This window comes from Acomys minous (assembly GCF_964271855.1).
Source record: "Acomys minous genome assembly, chromosome: 16".
NCBI lineage: Eukaryota > Metazoa > Chordata > Mammalia > Rodentia > Muridae > Acomys > Acomys minous.
The window spans coordinates 64,021,810-64,047,171 of NC_140498.1; the positions used below are offsets into that span (position 1 = coordinate 64,021,810).

Here is a 25,362-nt window from a genome sequence, read left to right on the forward strand (position 1 = left end):
AATTATTATTGGTGTTATTCAGACAGAAAATGAGGTTGGACTCAGTGATGGCTCTCTTTTCCTTCATCTTTCTTTGTTAGGTTTTGAGATAGGGGTTGAGAAGAAAAAAGGGGAAATTTAGAAATATATAGAGATGATAGACCAAAAGTTTATTATTGAATCTACTCCTCAACTTATGACCTTAATTGTTACTCACAAATAAGGTTATTTTTAATTTATTGGTATACAATTTTGTATATTGATGCAAAATAAGTTTAATTTTGATACATTGGTATAGAATTCAAATGTAAGATTATTCTTCACACACATTATATATATTTCTACTCTTATGTGAGGTGTTGTAACCATACAACTCAATTGTTATACAAGGTTTACTTCCAATACTTTGAAAGTGCCACTGCAGGCTGTTTAGGATAATTAAGTAATACAAGTTAAATGCTATTTGATCAAATCCTGGTCATGTCTATTTTAATCACAAGAATATACATCCTAGATTTAACAGATAGATATGATTCTATAGACAGATAAGGTAAAATAGTTAGATAAGGTCTTCAAAAACCTCAGAGTCCTACAGAATATGGCATTTAAAGATGTTTTTATTATCTTAAAGATTCTTTGACAGTAAGACAGGCTAACTCTTGACAACACCCAGCCTACCTCAAAGAAGATGATGAGCATCAAAGAACCTTATGGTGATGGCTTCAAATGTGTCAAACCAGCCATTGGGCACCATGTCGTTTCGGCCACTGACAGAATTCTGCCTAAAAATGGGCAAGGTTGGATGCAGGCAGAGTCAATAGCCAAACTCTGCCAAGACTGGTAAGCAAGTCTTCAATAGTTCTTGCCTCACAAATATATATGCCAGATATACTGGGCCTGAAGGTGACTGTTCAGGCAACAAACGTTTTTTGTTTTTTTGTGTTTTTTTTTTTTTCATTTTTTAAGTTGCTACCTGGACTTCTGATTACTCAGCTAATTAATTTTTAATCCTTCTCAAGTTGTTTAGAGGTTAAGATGTTTTTAGGTCTAGATAGATGTTTTAAGTTGATAGATATTGATTTACATTCAGAATTTTAGACTCTCCAAGATAGGAAAGATTTTTTTTTCAAGGTTGACAAATACAAATACCCAAATCATTATGGATGTAATATTAATGTAATTCATGATTATTTCATGGTTCTTTCTGCTGTATGTAGTTTATTGCATAATATAAATATACATGTAAAAAAAATCCAAAGAAAATTTCTAAAAAAAGTTTAAAGCAGAAATCTGATTATGAGGCTATGTGCCATGAGGAAAATCTCAGCATTCGAAACCGGGTTATGATGAAATAGTACACACACTGTACCACAATGAAAAACGTGTGCAGTAATTAGAAAAGAGTAAGAGAATGGAGAGAAAAAGCCAAGAATAAAAGCATGAAAGTATATTAAAGCTTTCCTTGCGAGACCCAAGAAAACTCTATGAGGAATACTGTGAACTTCACCAGTGTTACCTGTGATTGTATGTGCACAGAAATTAAATAAACACAGACCTCACAGCTCCCACCACAGTAGCTCACAGTGTCCTCTTAACTGTTACATTTCTGACGCTTTAGCTACTACTGATCGCTCTTCCAAACAGTGAGGCCCCATGCTCTAGAGCCCTCTCTATAAATGGAGGTGATCAGAAAGGTGGGCTACAGCTCCGCAGCCTCTCACACCCCCTTGTGGATTTCAGGCAACCCCAGCACCACAGAAGCCCACACACAAAATAATGCTGAAGTACTATTTTATGTCTGCTTCCTGCCGTGTGGATGGTGGCATAGGATGTGGGATCCACCTGCACAACACTGCACACCTGAGAAACCTCTGCAGCTCAGAAACCTCTTTTGTACCCTGGAAATGAATTTTCCTGAATCGTGACACTGTGGCTGGTGGTAGCAAGAAGGTAAAAGGTTTCTAACTAAACGTTGATGAAGGGCAACACCCATCACCTCCTTTCTACAAGGTTCTAAACTATTTGTGAAAGTGATCACACAAAACTGAATGTGTAGTACAAGGTTAAGATCTTCTAGAAACCAAAACATCAGTTTTTCAAACTGTGGTCCTATTGGACACGCAAAGCAGCGCCTGGTGTGTATACTGGACAGTGATATTACAAGCATCACAGCTTCCTAAAAGCAGGGCTGAAGTGCCTACCCCTCCCCAAGGGATCCATACTCAGGAAAGTTCAGAGGCCAAGGGACTCTGCCCAGGTCACCATATGTACCAACAAAGCCAACGTCTGTCCGGGCCCAACGGACAATCAACTGAGACCCTCGGACCCCTAGGGAGAAAGTGGGGAACAAGAGATGCAAAGAACGGACAGCAAGTCAAGGAGTCTGATCAAGCTGACAAAATTTTATTTTCTCAGGCTGCTTATATGCTTTCAAGGCAGGATGTAGGGAGGGGGGTGAGGAGGTAAGAAGCGATTGATCTTGGCTGCAGCTGTGCAGGATATCAATGATATCAATTAGGGTCAAGGGGAGGGGGGAGGGGAATTAAGCTCATAGCTAGCCACATTCTGAGAAACCATGTCAGGAACCCGGTTGACTGAGAGAGCCAGGCCAGGTGGGTGTCTAGGCAACCGTGACCCTAGATCCATATCTGGTTCATGAGAGGCTGAGAACAATAAGATTCCAGGGTGATTGTGGAGAAGTCTTTGTGAAGAAGGAGGAAGTGAAGGAAGAAGGCCTGAGAGGACCTAAGTATGTGGAGCCAAAGTAGTTCGAGCTGCGCAGAAGTACAAAGCCGCCCCTGGCAAACGTCTGCCTCACACTCCATCCCAATCCCATCAAATCAGACTCTGATATCTCAGCCCTGTTGCACTTCCTGATCTGTGGACAGTGTCCCCCACATTCACCATGGTATGGCTTGTAGTCTCCCTCACCCCCTCTTAAAGACCCAGCAGAGAAAAACACAGGAAAGAATTGGCAGCCCGTCTCTCACTGGTGCTCCTGACTGCAGTCTTCCTAGATTCCCGCCATTAGGGCTTTCCTACCCTTAACCCAGCTTGGCCTAAGGACAGCACTAGCTGCACTACTGGGTGAGCAGAGCTGAATAACTTAAACAGCACAGACCTACCCAGTTCTGCCCTTTCACCCTACAGGCACACTGACCCCTAGTCAGGGAAATGTGTGGTTATGTAGAAATTCTTGCAGGTTCCCAGAGCTCTTCCTCCTCTTCCAAGGCACAAGGTCTTCTATGTGCACATTCCATTCCTCACTCAGTGTCCCCTGCAGCCATCCCATTGCGTCACCTCCTGCCTGCCGCGAAACACAGGCGACATCCACAGAGTAACTTGTTAAAGCAAAAAGAGGCCAGGAATAAGCAGTCAGTGAGGGCTCAAGGGGAGGGCTCGGAGGCAGAAAAGAGATGGTAGAACTGATGTAATTATAATCCCCAAAATTATAGGTAAAAAGATAGTAGGGAACTGGACTACAGCACAGCAAGTGTTGCTCACATCTCTTCTCACATCATAAACCTGGAAAATAGCAGACCTGTTAGACAGGGCCACACCATTTATATTTCGGTTGAACTTTTGTAACTGCAGTAAATCAGTTTCATGATAAGTTCAGGTTTTGTTCGTTTGTTTGTTTTTGGTTTTGTTTTCCAGATTCTCGATTGCCTGCTCGATAGCCTGTCAAGACATTTATGGATGCTCTAAAAGTGATGACGTCACTGCTCCTTACTAACGTCAACTACAGTCAAAGAGGGAAGTTTTTACCCTCCTTTTCCATCCATTTTTCTGCTGTTACTATTCTACCTTCAAAGTTAGTGACAGAACTCAATTCCTGCACAGGCCCCTCTTAATTTTTAAGTCCCAATAAAAGACAGAGAGGTTGGGGAAAACATTGTCACTGGTATATTTTCCTTTATAGATTTAAAGGACTTACCAGTGGCACAATTCTCACACATACAAACTCCAGGGAAGACAAAGGCAGAAAACTTCAAGGGAAAGTGATCTGACTGCACTCTGGTTGCAGTTCTTAGATAAACGGCTATACTGAACTATGCTAAACTTAGAATAAGGCCGGCTTTGCCTCTGAGCAGGCTAGCTGTTCATTTTAACTAGCCCTAACTGCTGTCCATCTCAGAGCTATGACATCACTGTAAAATGTTCCACTAAGCTTCAATTTTACTTTACATATATTGACGTTTTGCCTGCACATGTCTGTGTGCAGCACCTGCAGAGGCCAGAAGGGGAATCAGATCCCTTGGGACTGGAGTTCCAGGAGATGCTTAGCTATCAGTTAGTTTCTAGAAATGGAACCTGGGTCCTCTGTAATAGCACTCAGGGCTCCTGACTGCTGTGCTATCCCTCTAGATGCGTTTTCAATGCTCGTATACATGAATTAAAATCTATCACTTTCCCCTTGCCTGTCCTTTCTCCATCTCCTCCCAAATTCTTCCAATTTCTTCCTTATAAGTATGTGTACGTATGTGCAAATACACAAATAGAACCTGCTGTGTCCATTCCTCCTGACCGGGTTCATTGGTTTCAGAGCTGAACCCTCAGCATTGGACAAGCTCATCCTCTCCTGAGGCTGCTTCTCCTCCTTGCAGGAGAATGAGGAGTCTGACCCTGAAGCGCCACAGGATGCCTTGGGCGGGAAACGTTATCAAGAACAGAAAACTTGGGGCACTAAGTACCCCAGCTAACACTTGCTGGTGCCGTGGCCCTGAAGGTACAGACCTGCAATAGATGGCAGAAATTGGCCCGCGCCAATAAAAGCTTCTCCCACACTGCGCTAAGCATTCTTACTTAGATGACTTAAACTTCTGAAACTCCTGTCCCCACTTTCTAAGAGCCATGATTTCAGGCCTGTGCCACCATGCCTGGCCTAGGCGACTTCACCTACATTGAGTGGGCGATTACAGTGACGGGATGAGTAAGTTGAGAAGTTACATTTAACTATGTTGCAAGACCACTTACCATTTTTTTGTTTGGTTGGTTGGTTTTTCAAGACAGGGTTTCTCTATGTAGCCTTGGCTGTCCTGGACTCGCTTTGTAGACCAGGCTGGCCTCGAACTCGCAGCGATCCGCCTGACTCTGCCTCCCAAGTGCTGGGATTAAAGGCGTGCGCCACCACACCCGGCTCACTTACCTTTTCGAGCCCGGGTTTCCCCACCTGTAGAATACGGACAGAACTCTGCCCTAGCCCTTTGATGAGCTGTAACAGACTCAATGATAAAGAAAAATAATATTGCTTATAGTTGAAAGACAGTGGACTTTAAGGCAGAGTGGGGGCTGCAGCTGATGGGGGCCCGCTGTTTCTGGAGGTAGGGCCAGAGCCTGTGTCCTGGTTAGGTTACCTAAGGAGCCAGGCTCAACCACTGATTCCTATATGAGCCAACCAAAAGAACAGGTTTTCTAGCTGTAATATTCATGATTACAATACTTACTTATAATGTAAGTCAGTTCCTGCACAGGCACCTCACAAACACTCTGGAGGCAAGGTAGACACATCTCTTTGCAGTCCGAGGACAACCATGTCCTGACAGGTTTTTTTTTTTTTTAAGATTTATTTATTATGTATACAGTATGCATCTGATCACATTATAGATGGTTGTGAGCCACCATGTGGTTGCTGGGAATTGAACTCAGGACCTCTGGAAGAGCAGTCAGTGCTCTTAACCGCTGAGCCATCTCTCCAGGCCCCCTTCCTGACAGGTTTAAACAGTAGCACAGAGATATGAATAAGTAAACTAATCAAGCCATACAATGAATTTTTTCACATCTGTAAATTCCTTTCCAATTTTCAACTCCTTTCTTTACTGTAAGGTATTCAGATAACAAGTTAATGTTTCTTCATCAGAGATGCACACACACACACACACACACACAAACACACAGCTGCAATGACTTCAAAAATTTTCAATTAAAACAATTTGCTAAACAAATAAAATTTAACTCTTGCATGTTTTCCTTGTGTAAGCATTTATTCCTGTAACTCAGCTCTTGAGGTACCTCAAGGCTTACCTACACAAGTTTCTTCATAATGTATTGGTTCGTGTAACAGAAGGCAAGCCTGTAGGCTTGAAGTCAGGAAAGCTAATGCTTCTCAGTTGGTAATATCACTTCAGACAATTTAGGAAATGCCGCCCTGCGGGAGGACATGTGTCACCTGGGGTGGGCTTGAGAGCTACACCCACACACCATTTCTAGTCCCCACTCTACTTCATGCTGGAGCTGGAAGATATGAGCCCTGAGATTCCTGCTTCAGCTGCCATGTGTGACACTGGCTGCGTGGCCACTTTCATGGTGACCCCATACCCACCTAGAACCATCAGCCAAATTAAATCAACTCTTTTATAAGTTGCCATAGAAATTGGGTTTAATTACAACAACAGCAAAGGCACCAATACAAACCCGTAACATGTTATGCCTGGGTGAGTTATTTCACACAACTGAAAATAATTGTAACATCTAAAAGGGTTACATTATTGTTTAAATTCTTGGGGCTTTTGTCCATATGAGTTTGCAAGTCCAAACAAAATAAAGAGGGACATCATAATGTTTGAAGGGATTGTTGACACTTGTCACATTTCTTTCCAAAATAATCTTGGGTAACTGAATGAAAGTGCAATGACATAGTACCACACTGTTACATTCTAAGGGTTTTTCTCCAGGAGTTTTTTCTTCCAAAATCCTTTATAGACATCAACTCCCTTCTGTGTGAGTTCTTTATGATCTTCAAACACTACTGTGATAAGCAAAGGCTCTAACAGATAGAATACACATCAAAGGTTTTATTCTTGTATAAAGATACCATGAAGTGTAAAACTGAGCACAGTGACGAACTTTATGGGGTTTCTCTGCAGTATATGACATTTTCTCATAATTTTGAAGACCACTACTACACACTACTATGTTTATTCATAGCTTCCCTATGCGATCTGTTCTTTATGTATTTGAAGATGACTGTGATATGCAAATGTCAGAACAAGCAAAAGAAACTGGTCCTAAAGACTTCTTATCTGCCTCCTGTTAGTCACAGGGTAAAACTGTGCTCAAGTTCCCAGGCCCCACAGGAGTTGGAGAGTTCTGAATACCTGACAAGCTTCCATTATTCATCCTTTGTTACCCAAAACATGACTGTTCCTCACCAGGACTTCTCGTATTTATCTTTTGCTCCTCAAAACACAATCCCTGTCCCTAATCACAAAAGCACATATTGATACGATTGGTTAGACTCTAAAACCTACATTCTGTATCAGCTGACTTGGAGCAACTACATAGGAACGCCCCTGTTCCTAAATCCTGACCGGTGGAAAATGTGGCTGTAAGTTGGCATAATTGTTCAAGGTTTTCAAGCTTAAAAGCTGTCTATGCTGGCTCAAGAGTCACGGTATGAAGATGTGGGGGGCTGCGGAGTGGGCCAAGGCGCCACCGTTCAGCTTCCCACTGTGTTCCATCACCCTGAACGAGCAGTAGCAACTTGATTACAACAAATCTTTGTCATTTGCATTAATGTGGTCCTTGAGTTGTGTTGGATCTCAGCAGAACCCACAACACAAGGCTTTACCACATCGCTTACATAGAATTCCTCTCCACTATACACACTTTCATGATGATGAAGACTACAGAAAAGTGCAAAGGCTTCACCATATTAAATACATCCACAAGGTTTCTCTCCCATATGAATTCCTTCCTGACCGAGAAGACTATAGAAATGTGAAAATGCTTCAGCATATTGAATACATTTATAGGGTTTCTCTCAAGGATGAATTCTTTCATGCTTTTGAAGATAACTCTGACATGCAAAGGTTTTACCACATTGGTTACATTCAAAGAGTTTCTCTTGAGTATGTGTACTTTTATGTACTTTGATATGACTGTTACGTGCAAAGGTTTTACCACACTGATTACATTCAATGGGTTTCTCTCCAGTATGTGTACTTTTATGTACTTTGAGGTGATAGTTACGTGCAAAGGTTTTACCACACTGATTACATTCATAGGGTTTCTCTCCAGTATGTGTACTTTTATGTACACGGAGATGACATTTATATAGAAAGATTTTACATCAATGATTACATTCAAAGGGATTCTCTCCAGTATGTGTACTTTTATGTACTTTGAGCTGACCGTTACGTGCAAAGGTTTTACCACACTGATTACATTCATAGGGTTTCTCTCCAGTATGTGTACTTTTATGTACTTTGAGATGACTGTTACGTGCAAAGGTTTTACCACACTGATTACATTCATAGGGTTTCTCTCCAGTATGGGTTCTTTTATGTATTTGAAGATGATTGTGATGTGCAAAGGCTTTGCCACATTGATTACATTCATAGGGTTTCTCTCCAGTGTGTGTTTTTTTATGATACCGGAGACCACTTTGACAAGCAAACACTTTATCACATAGGTCACATTTATAAGGTTTCTCTCCCGTATGTGTTCTTTTATGTATTTGGAGAGTACTGTGACATGCAAATGCTATACCACATTGACTACATACATAGGGTTTCTCTCCGGTATGTGTTCTTTCATGAATTTGGAGACTGCTGTGCCGTGAAAAGGCTTTATCACAATGATTACATTTGTATGGTTTCTCTCCAGTATGTATTCTTTCATGTCTTGAGAGATGACTGCCTCGTGAAAAGGTTTTACCACACTGGTTGCACTCATAGGGTTTTTCTCCAGTCTGTGTTCTTTTATGTATTTGAAGGCTGTTGTGATATGCAACGGCTTCACCATATTGAATATCTTCACAGGATTTCTCTCCAGTATGTATTCTTTCATGCCTTAGAGGATGATTCTGATAGCCAAAGGATTTACCATCTTGAGTATAGTCAGGTGGTTTCTTGCCAGTATGACGTCTTTCATGCCTGCAAAAATAATTGGCACATCTGAGAGCTTTACAACATTCATCACACTCATGAATGCCTGTATTTGTATGGATTAATTTTATATCTGGTCTTACGGTAAAGAGGAATCAGATCTTAAAGATTTGTCACTTAGTTTATATTCATTCTCCATGGTGGGTTCTTTTGCCTCTTTGAAGATAACGCACAATTTATTACTTGGCTCACATTTATAGCATCCTTTTCTTCTATATTAGAACTTCTACATTTTTAAAGAAAACTGGAACAACAGAGACCTTTCTACCTTGATTGCATTCATAAATTTTCCTATAGTACGGTCATACTACATTTGTAAAGTGAACCAGGACAAACAGGAGAATGTTCATATTCCTAGTACTCATGGGGATTTTTAAAAAATATTTTTCCAAGATTTATTTATTTATTATGTATACAGTGCTTGGCTGCATGGAAAAAAAAAAGGAACTAGATCACATTATAGATGGTTGTGAGCCACCATATGGTTGCTGGGAATTGAACTCAGGACCTCTGGATGAGCAGTCAGTGTTCTTAACCTCTAAGCCGTCTCTCTAGCCACCTCATGGGGATTTTTAAGTGCAATTTTGTGGATGTTCCCAATAAAGTTGAAAAACCAATTAACTGTAAACTGGTATCACATTCAATAAGTCTACTCAAACTCCTACATGTTTTCTAATTGTTCAGGCAGAGAAAGAGAGAGAGAGAGAGAGAGAGAGAGGGAGAGAGAGAGAGAGAGAGAGAGAGGTCGATTGGGAGGTCGGTCTGTGGCTTCTTTCACTATCCCTATGCTCACGTGGCTTGCATCCTCTGGGACATATGCTATAACTATTTAAAAAAGAATAACGAATGAAAGGGCCGCACATCACAGTCACACGGTTTAAATGTTTGTTCCTCACACACATGTGGTAAAGGGACTAAGGTTTCTCTACATCAACATTCTTGATTCTCATAACTGTCCTCTCCAAAAACTCAGCAACATCACTACAGTATATGAGTAACACCAGCTTTACTGTGGACTACTGGCTTATTCAAAGGCTTTAGATGCTGGGCGGTGGTGGCGCACGCCTTTAATCCCAGCCCTGGGGAAGCAGAGGCAGGTGGATCTCTGAGTTTGAGGCCAGCATAGTCTACAAAGCAAGTCCAGAACAGCCAAGGCTACACAGAGAAACCCTGTTTCGAAATAACAAAAAAAAAAAAAAAAAAAAAAAATAGAAAAGAAGAAAAATAAAGAAAAGAAAAAGAAGGGTTTTAGAGACAGACTTATTACTATTCTGTATCTTTTGCAATATCTAACTAGTGTGAAAGGAAACATTGGCAGTTCTCCAGCCTAGTTCTTATGGGGCTACGATTCAAATGATGATGTCTGCTAAGCATTGTTCCTTGTCTTCTTTATTTAGAGCAATGTATTACACACAGAAATCAGACAGTTGACATTGAGGTACATGCTTGTGTGAGAATTAATAATCACGGATAATCTTAAAGTTCTGTTAGCCTGTTGCTTTTCTTTCAAACTTCCAGGATACCTTAACGTTTCTTCAGAGGCATGTTCATACCAGTTTGCACATGTAAATTACCTTCCACGCTTTCTAGAACTTTTACAATGCTCTTCGATATGTTGGTCTTCCAAATTGCAGCCTAAAATATAACACCAAAAAATGTGTGATATATTATTGGAAGTTAGACAAAATTTAACTTTCTATATTAAGTGAACCTTACTTTCTTGTCTGATTTATTCATATCATTCTTCCTCATTCTCAATAGAAATTATAGAAAAGCATCAATAACAAAGAAACAGTTGTTCCCTTATTTTCAAAAGTGAAAGAAAATTCACTGTCTTACCTATGGCAGTGAGGTTCCTGAAGGTCTCCAGCATCACATCTCTGTAGAGTCTCTTCTGGGAAGGATCTAGCAAAGCCCACTCTTCTCGAGTGAAGTTCACATTCACATCATCGTAGGTCAATGAATCCTAAAACATCCCATATATGTGTACAACAAAAAGCTTGATATGACAACACTGCAAATACATACTTCATTGACATCTAACTCTGGTGCTTCCGCTACTTACTACCTGACATGGAAGTTATAACATAATCACCAAGTCATTTTAGAAAGAAACTGAATAATGAGGTTCATCTCTGTCGTTGCTGCACCCTTCGAATAGGATATAGCTTCGCAAGAGAAACGCCAATTAACAGTGGTGCGAGGGGTTGGGAGGGGGCAAGCAGATAGATCAACAGCACTGAGCCCAAACCAGAAAAATTATTGAAAAACTACTACAAAAATGATGGGCAAGATGGGTGTATCTGCTCATGTCTTCAATCCTAGCAATTAGGAGGCAGAGGCAGGTGTATCTCATTGAGGTGGATGCAAGCCTGGTCTATGCAACCAGCTCCAAACAGTAAGAGGTACGTATATTAAGAGCCTGACTCCCCTGCAAAATCAATCAAACAAACAAACAAAAAAGATAAAGAGCTCAGAGGTACTTTACTGACGTTTCTAAGAATTATACATTCATTGCAGTTCTGTATTTTAACATAAATGTGGTGTTAGTGAAAGGGAACGCAGGGTTAAACAGTTACAAATGGGCAGATGAAAATATGAGCAATAAAAATCTTCATAATAGGTACCATAGGGTAGGAGAGATATTCACATAAGAGTTCTCACTGATTTTGCACATAATGGGGTCAACTGCCAGGATTTCCATGGGCGCTCACACCTGTCCATTATACCACGGGCAGAGTTCTGGGTACATCTTCTGACTACTGTGAAGACCGGGCACACATTACGTACATATTCATGCAAAGAGGCAAAACACTCCTATTCATTCGAAAACATTCAAAACAAATATAACTGATAGGAAGAATGTCACACACCTTCAATTCAATGACTCAGAAGGCTCAGGCACCATTAGTGTCATGAATACGTGCCATCTGAGAAACAGAATATACTCTCTGCCAAATTTCAAAATTCAAGATGTAGATGAAAATCAGCACAACAGCATGTGCTTGCATGTACAGAAACCTACATTCCATGGCCATCAGTTAATAGTATAAAAATAAAACAAGCCAGACATGTTGGTCAGTGTTTAATCCCAGCACTCTGGAGCCAGAGTCAACTGGACCTCTAAAGTCAAGGCCTGCCTGGTCCACATACCTACCTTCAGGACAGCCAGAGCAACACAGAAAAACTACATCTTCAAAATCAAAACCAAAACCAACAAACTAAAACTACACAAATATCAGGCCAGCAACGTGCCTCAGCATTGAATAGCAGTTGCTTGGAGTGTATCTTTCGTCAGTTAGGGATAGAGCGTGTATTGGGGAGGGCAGGACAGCACAAAAGGGAAGCTGACTGAGAAGTTTCAACCACAACACAGTAGATACACTCAAGTTGCATTCGCAATTAAGGAATCTGGAAAGGTTTCTAAAAAAGCTTCCATAAGCTCCCCTCCAAAATGCCACAAAGCGTGGTTCTCCCCTTCCCTTGAGGCCGGCTGGCCACCAGCCCACCCAGGCAAGAGGAACAAAGCAAGCACAACAGAGATCAGACACTCTAGGAACCACTTCAGGGGGTAGTTCGGCTTTAATCAGGGAGAACAAAGGCTGTAAGTCTCTAGGGCAGCACGCGGGCGCGGGGGTGGGGGTGGGGCTTCCGGAACAGGCATTCATAATTGGTTGGAACCAGGCACTTGAAGGATGCTTGTTTTGCACTTGGTTTCCTATGGCTACTGACTGGATGAAAGTCTGTACCAGTATGAGGAAATGTACATTTTCAGATAGCATATGCAAGAAAACAGATTTTTAAGGAAACATCCTCCTGCCCCACCTCCTTCAGCAAACCCTCCCAGCAAGCGGCACCACATATCAACAGCGGGAGACCTCAACACCCCACTCTCACCAATGCACAGATCATCGAGGCAGAAACTAAATGGAGAAATGCTGAAACTAACAGACATCATGAATCAAATAGACCTAACAGATATCTACAAAACATTTCACTCACACACAGAAGCACCTTCTCAGCACCTCATAGAGCCTTCTCCACTATCTACCATTGACTCGGTAGCAAAGCAAGCCTCAACAGACACAAGAGATTGAAAAAACTCCTTGTATCTTATCAGACCTCCATGGATTAACGCTGGAACTCAACAACAGAAATGAGAGAAAGCCTACAAAGTCACGGAAACTGATTAACTCCCTATATAATGGCAACTAGGTAAAGAATGAAATAAAAAATAAATTAATTAATGGGCCGGGTTTGGTGGCGCACGCCTTTAATCTCAGCACTCGGGAGGCACAGGCAGGCGGATCGCTGTGAGTTCGAGGCCAGCCTGGTCTACAAAGCGAATCCAGGACAGCCAAGGCTACACAGAGAAACCCTGTCTCGAAAAACCGAAAAAAAAAAAATTTAAATTAATGAAAATGAAGGCACAACATACCCAAAGCTATGAAACACAATGAAAGCAGTACTAGGAGGAAAATTCATAGCACTAAGCACGTTCATAAAAAAATTATATTGATTTACATTCAGAATTTTAGATTCACCAAGATAGGAAACAGGTTTTCTTCAAAGTTGTCAAATACAAATAGGCAAAAGACCATAAATGTAACATATATAATTCCTGGTTCTTTCATGATTGCTCTTGCTATATGTAGTTTATTGTATATATGTGTAATAATATAAATGTATGTTGTTGTTGTTTTTTAAATATTCATTTATTATTATGCATACAGTGCTGAAAAGGGCATCAAATCACAGTATAGATGGTTGTGAGCCACCATGTGGTTGCTGGGAATTGAACTCATGACCTCTGGAAGAGCAGCCAGTGCTCTTAACCGCTGAGCCATCTCTCCAGCCCCATGCTGTTGTTTTTATTAAGGCTGAAAGGAAGAAAGAAATTGGGAAGATCCCATACTAGCAACTTAACAGCACACCTGAAAGCTCTAGAAGAAGAAAGAAGCAAACACTCCAAGAGGAATAGATGACAAGAAATCATCAAATTCAGGGCTGAAATCAATAAATTAGAAGCAAAAAGAACAATGCAAAAAATCAATATTGAGAAAAATCAACAAGATACATAAATCCTTGGCTACACTAACTAAAAGGCAGAGGGAGAGTATCCAAATTAACAAAATCAGATATGAAAAGGGGGACATAACAACGGACACAAAGGAAATTTTAGAAAATCACAAAATTGGAAAATATAAAGGAAATGGAATATTTTCTTTCTTTCTTTCTTTTTTTTTTGGTTTTTTGTTTGTTTGTTTGTTTTTTTGAGACAGGGTCTCTCTGTGTTAGCCTTGGCTATCCTGGACTCGCTTTGTAGACCAGGCTGGCCTCGAACTCACAGTGATCCACCTGCCTCTGCCTCCCGAGTGCTGGGATTAAAGGCGTGCGCCACCACACCCGGCTTGGAAATGGAATGTTTTCATGATAAATTTCACTTACCAAAATTAAAACAAGATCAGGTACACAATTTAAACAATCTTATCAAGCAGTTATCAGAAGTCTCCCAAAGAAAAATGCCCAGGGCCAGATAAGTTTTAGCACAGAAGTCTACCAGACATTCAAAGAAGACCTAATATCAACACTCCTCAAACTATTCCACAAAACATAAACATAAGAAACATTGCCAAACACAGTTTAGGAAGCCAGTCACCATGATACTTAAACCACACAAAGACTCACAAAAGAAAGAGAATTCCAGACCAGTTTCCCTTATGAACATTGATGAAAAAATAATGAAATACTTGCAAACTGAACCCAAGAACACATCAAATATACCATTCATCGTGATCAAGTAGGCCTCATCCCAGGGATGCAGGAATAGTTAAACACACATGAATAACCATCAGTGCAATCCACCATATAAACAAATTGAAAGAAAAAAAAATCACAGTTATTTTATTACATGCAGAAAAACCCTTTGACAAAATCCAATACGCCTTCATTAGGAAAGTCTTGGAGAGCCTTTAATCCCAGCACTCGGAAGGCAGAGGCAGGTGGATCACTGTGAGTTCGAGGCCAGCCTGGTCTACAAAGTGAGTCCAGGACAGCCAAGGCTACACAGAGAGACCCTGTCTCAAAAAAACCAAAAAAACAAAAAAACCAAAAAACAACAACAACAACAAAAAAAAAAAAAAAAAAAGAAAGAAAGTCTTGGAGAGCCAGGCGGTGATGGAGCACGCCTTTAATTCCAGCACTCCAAGGCAAAGGCAGGCGGATCGCTGTGGGTTTGAGGCCAGCCTGGTCTGCAAAGTTAGTCCAGGATAGCCAGTGCCAAACAGAGAAACCCTGTCTTGAAAAAAAAAAAAGCCTTGGAGAGATCAGGGCTATAAGGCCCATTATGAAGGCAAGGAGATGGCCGACATCAAATTAAATGGAAAAAAACTCAAAGCAATCCCACTAAAATCAGGGACCAGACATGTCTCTTCAACCTGAGTCAGTCAAAGGTATGCAAATTGTAAAGGAAAAAGTCAAATATCCGAATTGGCAGATGATATGATAGTATACATTAGTGACCCCCAAATTTCCACCAGAGAACTCCTACAGCTGATAAACACCTTCAACAAAGTGGATGGACACAAAATTGATTCAAAGAAGTCAGTAGTCCTCCTGTATACAAAAGACAAAGGGGCTCAGAAGGAAATAAGGGAAGCCACACCCTTTACACAGCAGCCACACATAGTGTAAAGTATCTTGGTGTAACTGACCAAGTAAGTCAAAGATCTGTATGACAAAAACTTCAAGTTTCTGGAGAAAGTGAGAAAGATATCAGAATATGGAAGGATCTCCCATGGGAAGACGCTCAAATATCACTCAGAAAGGGAAACAGAAAAGGCAGAAGAGAAGGTTGACTAGAGGGAACCAGGTAGCAGAGGGGGAGCGTAGAGAAAGGAGGGTGGAGATGTGACCTGGGGAGAGTGGAGTCAGGAGGACAGAGGCCTCCAGGGAAGAGAAACTGTGGGCAGGGGCATCTCTGTGACAAGATGGAGACCTAAGTCAGGGTAGGCTCCTGGGAAGATATGAGGGAACGCTAGCAGAGACTCCTAGTAGGAGGTCCCATAGTGACTGAAGAGGACACCCTCTAACTAGACAAGACTCCTGGTAGAGGGAGGGAAACACCAACTCACCCACAAAATCTTTGGCCCGAAATTGACCCTGCTTACAAGATGTGCAGGAAGAAAGATGGAGCAGAGATTGAGGGACTGTCCAACCGATGCCGAGACCAATCCAAGACTCCACCAGCCCATGGGAGAGAGCCAACCCCTGACAGTATTAATGGTACTCTGTTATGCTTACAAAAACGAACCTAGCAGAGTTGTCCTCTGAGAGTCTCCACCTAGCAGCAGTTTGCAAAGATGCTGAGACTCACAGCCAAACACTGGGCAAAGCATAGGGAGTCGTGTGGAAAAGTGATGGGAAGGAAAACAGGACCTGGAGGTGATGGGAGCTCCACAAGAAGACCAATACAACCAACTGATCACGGCTCAGAGGGGCTTGCTGAGACTCATGCACCAATCAAGGACCATGTATGACCTGGACCTAGGCTCACTACAGAGATGCCGTCAATGGGCAGCTCAGGCTTCATGTGGGTCCTCTAGTAAGGGGAGCAGGGGCTGTCTCTGACATGGACTCTGATGCCAGCTTTTTGATCACTTCCGCCATGGTCGGACTGTCTTGCCAGGCCATAGAGAAAGAGGACAGGCAATATCCTGATGGGACTTAATGAGCTGGGGTGCATGGGAAGGGAGTTCTCCTTTTCTGAGGAATAGAGGAGGCTGTAGGGGGAGAGGCAGGGAGGGTTGGACCAGGAGGAAAGCACGGACAGGGCTATCACAAGAATATATAGTGAATAAAAATTAAATTAAATTAAATTAAAAAAGAGAAACAGTTTATGGTTTGTATTATACACCTAAATAGCTTGTTTTGCACTAATTTTGAAGAAAAATTTAATGTCTGCTTCCTGTCACAAGGACTATGGCACAAGATGTGGAATCTGTCCTGTTCACATGCCCAGCACCATGGACACCTGAGAACCGTCTGGGCCATGCCAACTCCAGTGGAGTCTGTGTGACCTGTTCCGCAGGCTGAGGCAAAAACTTCACAAGAAGTCCCCTGGAACGGGTCATGGTGGTTTGACCCTAGCCAGTGCACTTGGCTGGAGTTTCCTGGCAATTACTTTTATCTGTTCCATTCCTCGCTCATGAGATGTTCCTGATAGTCTGAGCTGAGATGCCAAGCAGGAAACCGGATATGAAAATGTTCCCTGAGACGGAGTCCCCCGCGTGACCCTATATCCAGAGAAACCAGCGCGTTATCGCGCTATAGAAAGATGTTTTGCTAGAGGAGCTCATGAATTATTTACAAACCTCTTCCAACAGCAAAAACTCCACATGGCAATGCATATGCTATCGGGAGTAGGCTTTGGTATCACAGATACTAAGGGTGCATATAGATTGGCTATTACTCCACATCCACCTCTGCCTTGTACGGGAGTTTATGAAGAGGACAGTGAATGGATTATAATTAATGGAGAGAGCGTGTCTTTTCCCTAAATGGGGCTGAGCACCTTGAGTGGGCTTGGCCTCCTTGCTGTCTTCTTACTAAAAAAAAAAAAAAGAATCAACAGGATTCTAAGAAATAACTAACAAATAACTAATGATGAGTAACAGGAATTTGGACTATTTAGTAAAATGATACGGACAAAATATTGACCATAAAGTACCTACCTAGAGAAAAAGAAGTCTCAAATAGAAAAGAATTAAAATAGTTTAAATTCACCCCTTGAAGGTTCACATAGACTTAGGCACTAGATGTTAAACAATAATTAACCGCAAGAATTGATTAACCTGCTCTTGGTAGAATGCTACCAACTTTAGATGATCTTATGCTTTACTGTGCCAAGTAACAAAAAACAATGATGTTATCTGTTCTATCCCTGACTGCTTTGCTGAATCCATCTTCCAAGAGCTGTAACCACAAAGACATACTTGTTTCACTGTGTATAAATATTCTTGCCTAAAAGCTGTGAAATACACTCAGATTCAAACTGCCTCTGTGTTTGTTTCTGTTCGTCGCCACCGAAGCTTTACCCACCAAGTCTTCGAAGGCCCTTGTTCCACGGTCCCCCATATCCGGCTGGAGTGGTCCAGGGCACCCCTGCATCACAGAAACTACTTTTGTACCCAGGAGTTGAATTTCCCTGATTCATGCTATTGTGCCTGGTGGTAGAGGAAAGATTAAAAAGATTCTAATCAAGTATTGCTGAAGGTTGCTCCCTATAACCTTTCCCCAAGTTTCTAAACTACTCATAAAATCTGTCACAGAAAACTGGGGAATGCAAAATGCAGAACCTCTGGAAACGAGACCTTCAGGTTTCCAACCTGTCTTCCTACTTCACACCAAAAGCAACGGCTGTCTGTGCGTGCACACCTGATAGTGATTTTATAAACACCACTGCTTTCCCCTGCCAGGGAGGCACAACCCCCACCCCTCCCAGGAGGAAGATTTCCACACTCAGAGAGGATCAGAGGTCAAGGGCTCTGCCCAGATCACCACATGGACCTCATGACCCAAGGGCCTTCCTACTCCCATCGGATCAGACTCTGATATCTCCGCAGACCTGCTCCTCCCGGCCTGGAGACAGGGCCCTCACACTCACCATGCCATGCCATGTGGCTTTCCTTGTAGCTTGCCACAGCGGCAGCTGAGGAGAATCCTGCAAAGAACCTGCAAGCTACCTCCCACTGGTGCTCCTGACTGCTAGGCCTGCCCACCGCCCCTCACTGCCTTGGACACCCATGTGGGCCTGGGGACAGGAGCAGCTCCTATACTGGGGGACCAGAGATCAAATGATGCAGACAACTGAAGCCTTCCCAGCTCTCTCCTTCCTCTCTAGGGGCAGACAGAGGCCTAGTCTGGGATGTTGGTATTTAATAGAATGTTCCAGTCTCCCAAAGCACTTCCTGTTCCTCTTCCAAGGCACGGGGTCCTTTATGCACACATTCCACTACACATTCAATGTCCAGTGCAGCCATCTCTACCTCATAGCTGGAAAGTCCTCCAGGCAAACTTTAGTCAAAGTCAAACAGTAACAACAATTAAAGCAAAAAGTGGGGCTGGAGAGATGGCTTAAGTGGTTAAGAGCACTGCCTGCTCTTCCAAAGGACCCAGGTTCAACTCCCAGCACCCACACGACAGCTCACAACTGTCTGTAACTCTAAGATCTGACACCCTCACACCAATGCACATAAATTAAAATTTAAATTAAAAAAAAAAAAAGCAAAAAGTGGCCGTGAATTTGAATGCAAGGAATGGTTAATGGAAGGCGAATATAAAAAGGAAGGCCATGGCTGCTCCTCAGCATGATGGAGCAGCACACTTACTGTAGAGGAAAAGGAGAGCCTAGCCAGAGCCAAGGACATCTAGGAGAGTGGGCATGAGCCCGAGCCATGTGAGGGAGGAAGGGAGGATCAGACCAAGAGGCCAGGAGAGTAAACAATAGACGAAAAAGACCAGGTCACCAAAATGGTTGGCTTACTTAAGGACAGCTGGGAGAAGGGCATCCCAACCCCTGGGCTAGAGGGTAGGCCATGCCAACCCTAACCCTGCAAAAGGTAGGGACTGAGGCCTGCTGGGAGAGCCTGTTAGACAGGTCCGCTTTGATTTGGTCAATGGGCACATCAGCCATTTGTCCCAGGGTTCAAGACTTAATAGTTGAAGTGATTTATAATCTCAGACATTATTTCTACTACTTGAAACAAGCTTTATGATGCAATACGCCTGAGGGGCCAATCATACAGACTAGAACACACCAAGTGTGACTCACACCTTTCCTCTCACGGTGTGCATTTTCAGACATCCGTGTTAGGCGCAGCCACAGCAGTTTGTCCCGATCTTCTGTGTTGGTTGAGCTAGCGTGGTGACAGAAATTTGGTTTCTAAAACTAAGTTCGGTTCCTCAACCAGATTCTTGATTCTCTTGGTCTGTGACCCACTCCCCCCCAAAAAATGACCAGTTTGGACTTTTATAGATTGTCTAAAATTGATTCCCCTGACTACTCACTGCTCAAGGCAACTTCTGTCAAAGGAAGAAAGCTGCCACCTTCTTTCCTCTTTCTATTTTTCTGTGTTGTGACTAACACTAGCTTCAAAGTTGGTCTGTGAACTCACTTCCTACACAGGCTCCTCTTTATTTGTAATCTCCGCCCCAGCAAAAAAAAAAATCCAGGGAGGTTGGAAGACAATCACTCACTGGTGTCTTCTTTCCTGCTGACCGGGCAAGGCCCAGCCTGAAAGGAGTTACAGAACTGTCTTCCAGGCCCTGGGCAGAAGAGGTAGGATTAGGTGCTCAAAGCCGGTCTTTACTACATAGCATGAGGAAAGGCTGAGCTACAGGTGATGTTGCTCTAAACAGAAACAAATATGAAAACCCTTGAGGAAAAAAAAAGGAATAAAATTATTTTTTTTATTTATTTATTTTATTTTTTTGGTTTTTCAATACAGGGTTTCTCTCTGTAGCCTTGACTGTACCAGACTCACTTGGTAGACCAGGATAGCCTTGAACTCACAGCGATCTGACCTTCTGAGTGTTAGGATTACAGGAGTGCGCCACATGCCATGCCTGCTCTAGGAATGAAATTATAAATAACTAAGAAACATTGGAGACAAATAAGAGACTAAAGCAGTGATGCATAAAGAAAATGAAATTTAAAAAGTAATCCCAAAATTGACTGTTTAAAAAAATTTTTTATTTTTAAGTTATTCTTGTTACATCTCAATGGTTATCCCATCCCTTGTAACCTCCCATTTTTCCCTCCCTCCCATTTTCCCCTTACTTCCCTCCCCTATGACTGTGCCTGAGGGGGACTTCCTCCCCCTGTATATGCTCATAGGGTATCAAGTCTCTTCTTGGTAGTCTGCTATCCTCCCTCTGAGTGCCACCAGGCCTCCCCCTGAGGGGACATGGTCAAATATGAGGCACCAGAGTTCGTGTGAAAGTCATATCCCACTCTCCACTCTACTGTGGAGAATGTCCTGTCCATTGGCTAGATCTGGGTAGGGGTTTAAAGCTTACCGCCTGCATTGTCCTTGGCTGGTGCCTTACTTTGAGCGGGACCCCTGGGCCCAAATCTGCCTATCATGTTCTACTTGTAGATTTCTAGGACCCTCTGGATCCTTCTACTTTGCTATTCTCCCATGCTTCTCTCATCCAGAGTCTCAATAGGATGTCCTCCCCTCTGTGCCAGTTTCCTGGTAAGTGAAGGCTTTCATGGGACATGCCCCTTGGGCTAGTGTACAGATATAAGTGAGTATATACCATTTGACTCTTTCTGCTTCTGGGTTAACTCACTCATTATGATCATTTCTAGCTCAATGACTTTTTTTTTTTTAAAGATAACTAAAATTGATAAAACACACAGGTATACTGGCTTTGAAAAAGAAGAGGGCCTTCCTTGGTAGAGGGAATGACATTAATGAGATAGTTTGCCCTTGCTCTTAAGTGCAAAGTTAGCTGCGGACACCTAAATCCTGGCACACCCAGGTACAGATAATGGCACGTGCTTCAAATTTCTGACCTGACTTAACTACGTCAAGGAGGAGTGCACATATCTACATAGGACACTCCTTAATTGGAAATTCGATATGCACTGGCTCCAGTTAACCCACCCAAAGTGTAGTCCCACCAATCTGGTCTGTTTTTATTCACATGCATGAATTAATACATGCTAGGAAACTACAAAATCACTCACTCTGCCTCAGGAAGGTCCTTCCCCATAAGGGTGACCACTGCAGCTGACTCCCTTAACCTGTAGTCTGCGATCCAGCTATTACCTCTGCTGTTTCGCCTGGCACAGTACACAGTATGCTGTTCCTCCTACTCTGGCCTGAAGGCAGAAGCCACTCTCCACAAGCAACTCATTTCCCTGTTAGTACAATGAAAAGTTCACTACATGCCTCAAATGGGTTTCTTTAAAATAGTACAGCTCTTTAACTAAAGAATTTAGAAGCTGGACAGTGGTGGCACACACCTTTAATCCCAGCACTCAGGAGGCAGAGGCAGGTGGATCTCTGAGTTCACGTCTGGGATTGCCAAGGTTACACAAAGAAACCCTGTCTCAGAAAACAAAACAAAGAATTTAGAAATTTTCATCAATAGGAACGCAAGGTCATTGCCCTGGGGAGTAACAGACCAGGTCCAAGTCAAAACAACTTGTCTCAGACACATCTTTCTGAAAGGCTGAAGATGCAGCTGTTCTGGAAGCACTATGCCTCCCTAAGGAGAAATCACTGCCCACACAAGAAGAGCCATCTGAACACATATTTCGCATTCCACATACGCTGTCAGCCTTTAGTCTCTTTTAGGTTCAGGCCGCAGGTTATGGTTTGAAACACTTAAATAAGGAGCTGGACACTGCAAGTCTAGCCACTCAGACCGATGGGACATTTACACAGCAAAATATTCCCAGACCAGAATTATTATTTTTTGGTTTTGTTTTGTTTTTTGTTTTTTGAGACAGGGTTTCTCTGTGTAGCCTTGGCTGTACTAGACTCGCTTTGTAGACCAGGCTGGCCTCGAACTCACAGCAACCTGCCTGCTCCTGCCTCCCGAGTGTTGGGATTAAAATAATTCACCTCCACGCCCAGTGAATTATTTGTTAAGTACATCAGCGCTCTGAGAACAGCAGGTCACTCTTCAGTGACAGGGTCCTGACTTGAAGGTGTCAGAAGATGAGACGATGGGAAAGTAGCAGGTAGAAAGTAGAAAAGCCAGGGCGGGAGGTCTTCCACAGCTACGTCTTATGCCAACTAAGCCTCTGAACAACAGCATCTTGTATAGGACTTACAGGGAAAACAATGGGGAAAATGGGAGACTTCTATGACACCAGCAGAAACCACTACACAATGGGACTAACTCAGGAATATAATAAAACAATGCTGCGCAAGGGAACACAGGGTATCTAAAAACATTACTGACCAAGCCACAGTGGACTTGGGACGGATACCACAGCCCCATGTGAGAGAATGAGTTGGGTTCTCAGGAGCTGAAGCAACCCCTCCCCAAAGACCCTCGCTCTAGACCATACCCAACTCTCCCAAGCATGCTCCTGGGGTGGAGAAGGAGCTCTGTCATTCTCCATACAGGAGGGCCTCAAAGCCCGGCTTCATCAGGCCAGCCCTCAACACAACAGTCTTTTTCCTTGTCAGAGAGTTGTCGCCTGGTGTAGTCTTGCCTATGTGGCAAAACTATGCTTTTCTCAAGAAGAAAACTGGCGCTTTAAGGAACACCAGGCCTTGATGTTGGTTGTGAACCTGTCATGCCCCACTGAGCAGCTTGTTAGAAGCTTGGAGTCTGTGTGTGTGTGTGTGTGTGTGTGTGTGTGTGTGTGTGTGTGTTTGTGTGTGTGTTTGTGTGTGTGTCTGTGTGTGATGGGGATGGAAGTAGTGGCTGGTTGTACATATGTGCTGTCTCCTTTATCATATTTTGGAGCCAGATTTCTGGACAATTATGGTGGGCAAACGTGTAGCACACACCTCTAAGAGGCCTGGTTAGCACACTGTTCACCTGTGGGGTGTTTGAGAGGCGGTCCTCCTCAGCTAAATTCGGCTTGGTGCCTCTTACTATAATCTAAACATTGGCCAATCCTTTATACCATCAGTTCTACCTTTCTACATCACAGTTTAATATTGGAGCCCCACCCAACACATGAGATGCCTTTTACAACCTCCACAAAATGAATTTTACCCCGAAATGTTAAATGCTAAGGGCAGAACTTGTAGAAGACGCTGGAAAAACTGGGACTCTCCCAGTTTGACATCCTGCCAGATGCAGCCCCCATTGTGAAGTTAATCAGAGGCCACAACTGGGTCCAGAGAGTGACTACAACCACAGCGGACCTTACACGTGGTCACACCTGGCCGCCACTTACCATCCAGCCCCAGAGAGGACCTACCACACCAGTGGCGCAGCCGCCTGCTCCTCCCCATTGCGGGCCTTGACCCTGTCTCACCATCTCCTGACTTCGGAGCTTGCGTGAGCTCCCGTCGCAGCATCCAGCAGCAGCAGCGCTCAGAGCACAGGACACGGAAAGAGCCAAGCCACATCAGCGCAAAAGTGAAACCTAAAGCACGGCATCCGGAAAAACCCGCCTCCTCTTCTGACTGGCAGGTCCGCCTGAAAGCCCTCATTGGCCAGTGAGTCTTGAGTGACATGAACACCTCCCTTAGGGTTAGAGTGTACAGAAGACACAGCATAGTGTTTCCTGGCCCAGGCTTTCAATCCAGGGTCCAGGGCCAGACATTTTCTAGAACTGCAGAGATTTGCATCTCAGTAGCACTCGTGTCTGTCCTCTGCTAGCCTACCCGCCTGATCTCCCATCCAGCCCCGGGGAGGACCCAGCTCTCCAGCTCCCGGGGCTCAGCCTACAGCTCCTCCCCTTTGTGTGCAGTGCTCCTGCTCTCACCACGTTGAAAAGCTTGCCTGAGCGCCTCTCACAGCACCCAGCAGCAGCGCTCAGAGCTCATCGCACAGAACCAACCATTCCAGCCTGCTCAGCTACAGAGCTGATCCTGGAGCGCGGCACCGGGAAGAACCCGCCTTCTCCTGTGACTGGCAGGTCGGCCTGGAGGCCCTTAGAGTCTCCTCCCGAGGGTTTGGGTTCTGCCAAAAGCACATGAGAGCAACAGTGCTGAACTGAAACCGCAGTGAAAGAATCCATGACCTTTAAATTTTGCATATGTTTTGGTTGTTGTTTCCAGAACTAGTAAGACATGAATGACCCTGTCAAGTTTGGCTTCGAAGTTGAGATGGAACCGATTGTGCTAGAATGACAGCGGCATCAGGTTCTGTATGAAGCGTCATCGTGGGGATAGAAGTCACTTTGCCTACTCCTCCATCAACTAAGAATGAGCAGAATAGAGCGTTACCCTTAAGGTCCCTTCTAAGGCTTAAAATCCAGAGCAAGGGCCTTCTCTTTAATAGTGATGATCTCCTTAAAAATTCCTGCCTCGGGGGCTGGAGAGATGGCTCAGTGGTTAAGAGCACTGGCTGCTTTTCCAAAGGTCCTGAGGTCAATTCCCAGCAACCACATGTGGCTCACAACCATCTATAATGAGATCCGGTAGCTTGTTCTGGCATGCAGTTGTACATGCAGGCAAAACACTGTATACATAATAAAGAAAAAAATCATTTAAAAAAAATTCCTGCCTCTGTTCCTGCATTTGGCTGCCACTTGAAATTTCCTAGTACTGTTTTTCTCTCCAAACCGCAGGCATTGAATTTCTTTTTACCTACCTTGTTGCTATTTTTCATGATAGATCTGAAGGATTTGTCAGTAGCGACGATCAAACAGAATCAATATTTCATCTAAGAAATCAACCTATTACTTTTTTACTTGGCCCTGCTTAATTTTACAGGACATGAGCAGATTAAGAAAGATTTTTTTGGACAACATATGACACAAATAATCCCTACCTTACTTTTTCATGGAGAC

General features: G+C 43.2%; 2 protein-coding genes across 5 annotated transcripts in view; both read right to left on the reverse strand.

Annotated features, from left to right (window-relative positions):
* The window catches only part of LOC311585605 (uncharacterized protein), a 75,552-nt gene that overhangs the window by 25,661 nt on the left and 24,529 nt on the right, over positions 1 to 25,362 (reverse strand). The window lies entirely within an intron of this gene.
* LOC311585623 (uncharacterized protein) lies at positions 5,943 to 24,098 on the reverse strand. Of its 4 annotated transcripts, XM_084761050.1 has the most exons (5): positions 23,800 to 24,098; positions 20,411 to 20,497; positions 10,707 to 10,833; positions 10,442 to 10,502; positions 5,943 to 8,855 (listed from the first exon to the last, which is right to left on the reverse strand). In XM_084761050.1, exons 1-5 carry the CDS (start codon positions 23,881 to 23,883, stop codon positions 8,051 to 8,053), a joined length of 1,164 nt encoding a protein of 387 aa, XP_084617176.1. In that variant the 5' UTR covers positions 23,884 to 24,098; the 3' UTR covers positions 5,943 to 8,050. The 4 variants fall into 4 exon arrangements, with proteins under 4 accessions (XP_084617176.1, XP_084617178.1, XP_084617177.1 ...); XM_084761052.1 differs by lacking the exon at positions 20,411 to 20,497 and having other exon boundaries at positions 23,824 to 24,094; XM_084761051.1 differs by lacking the exon at positions 20,411 to 20,497 and having other exon boundaries at positions 23,800 to 24,093.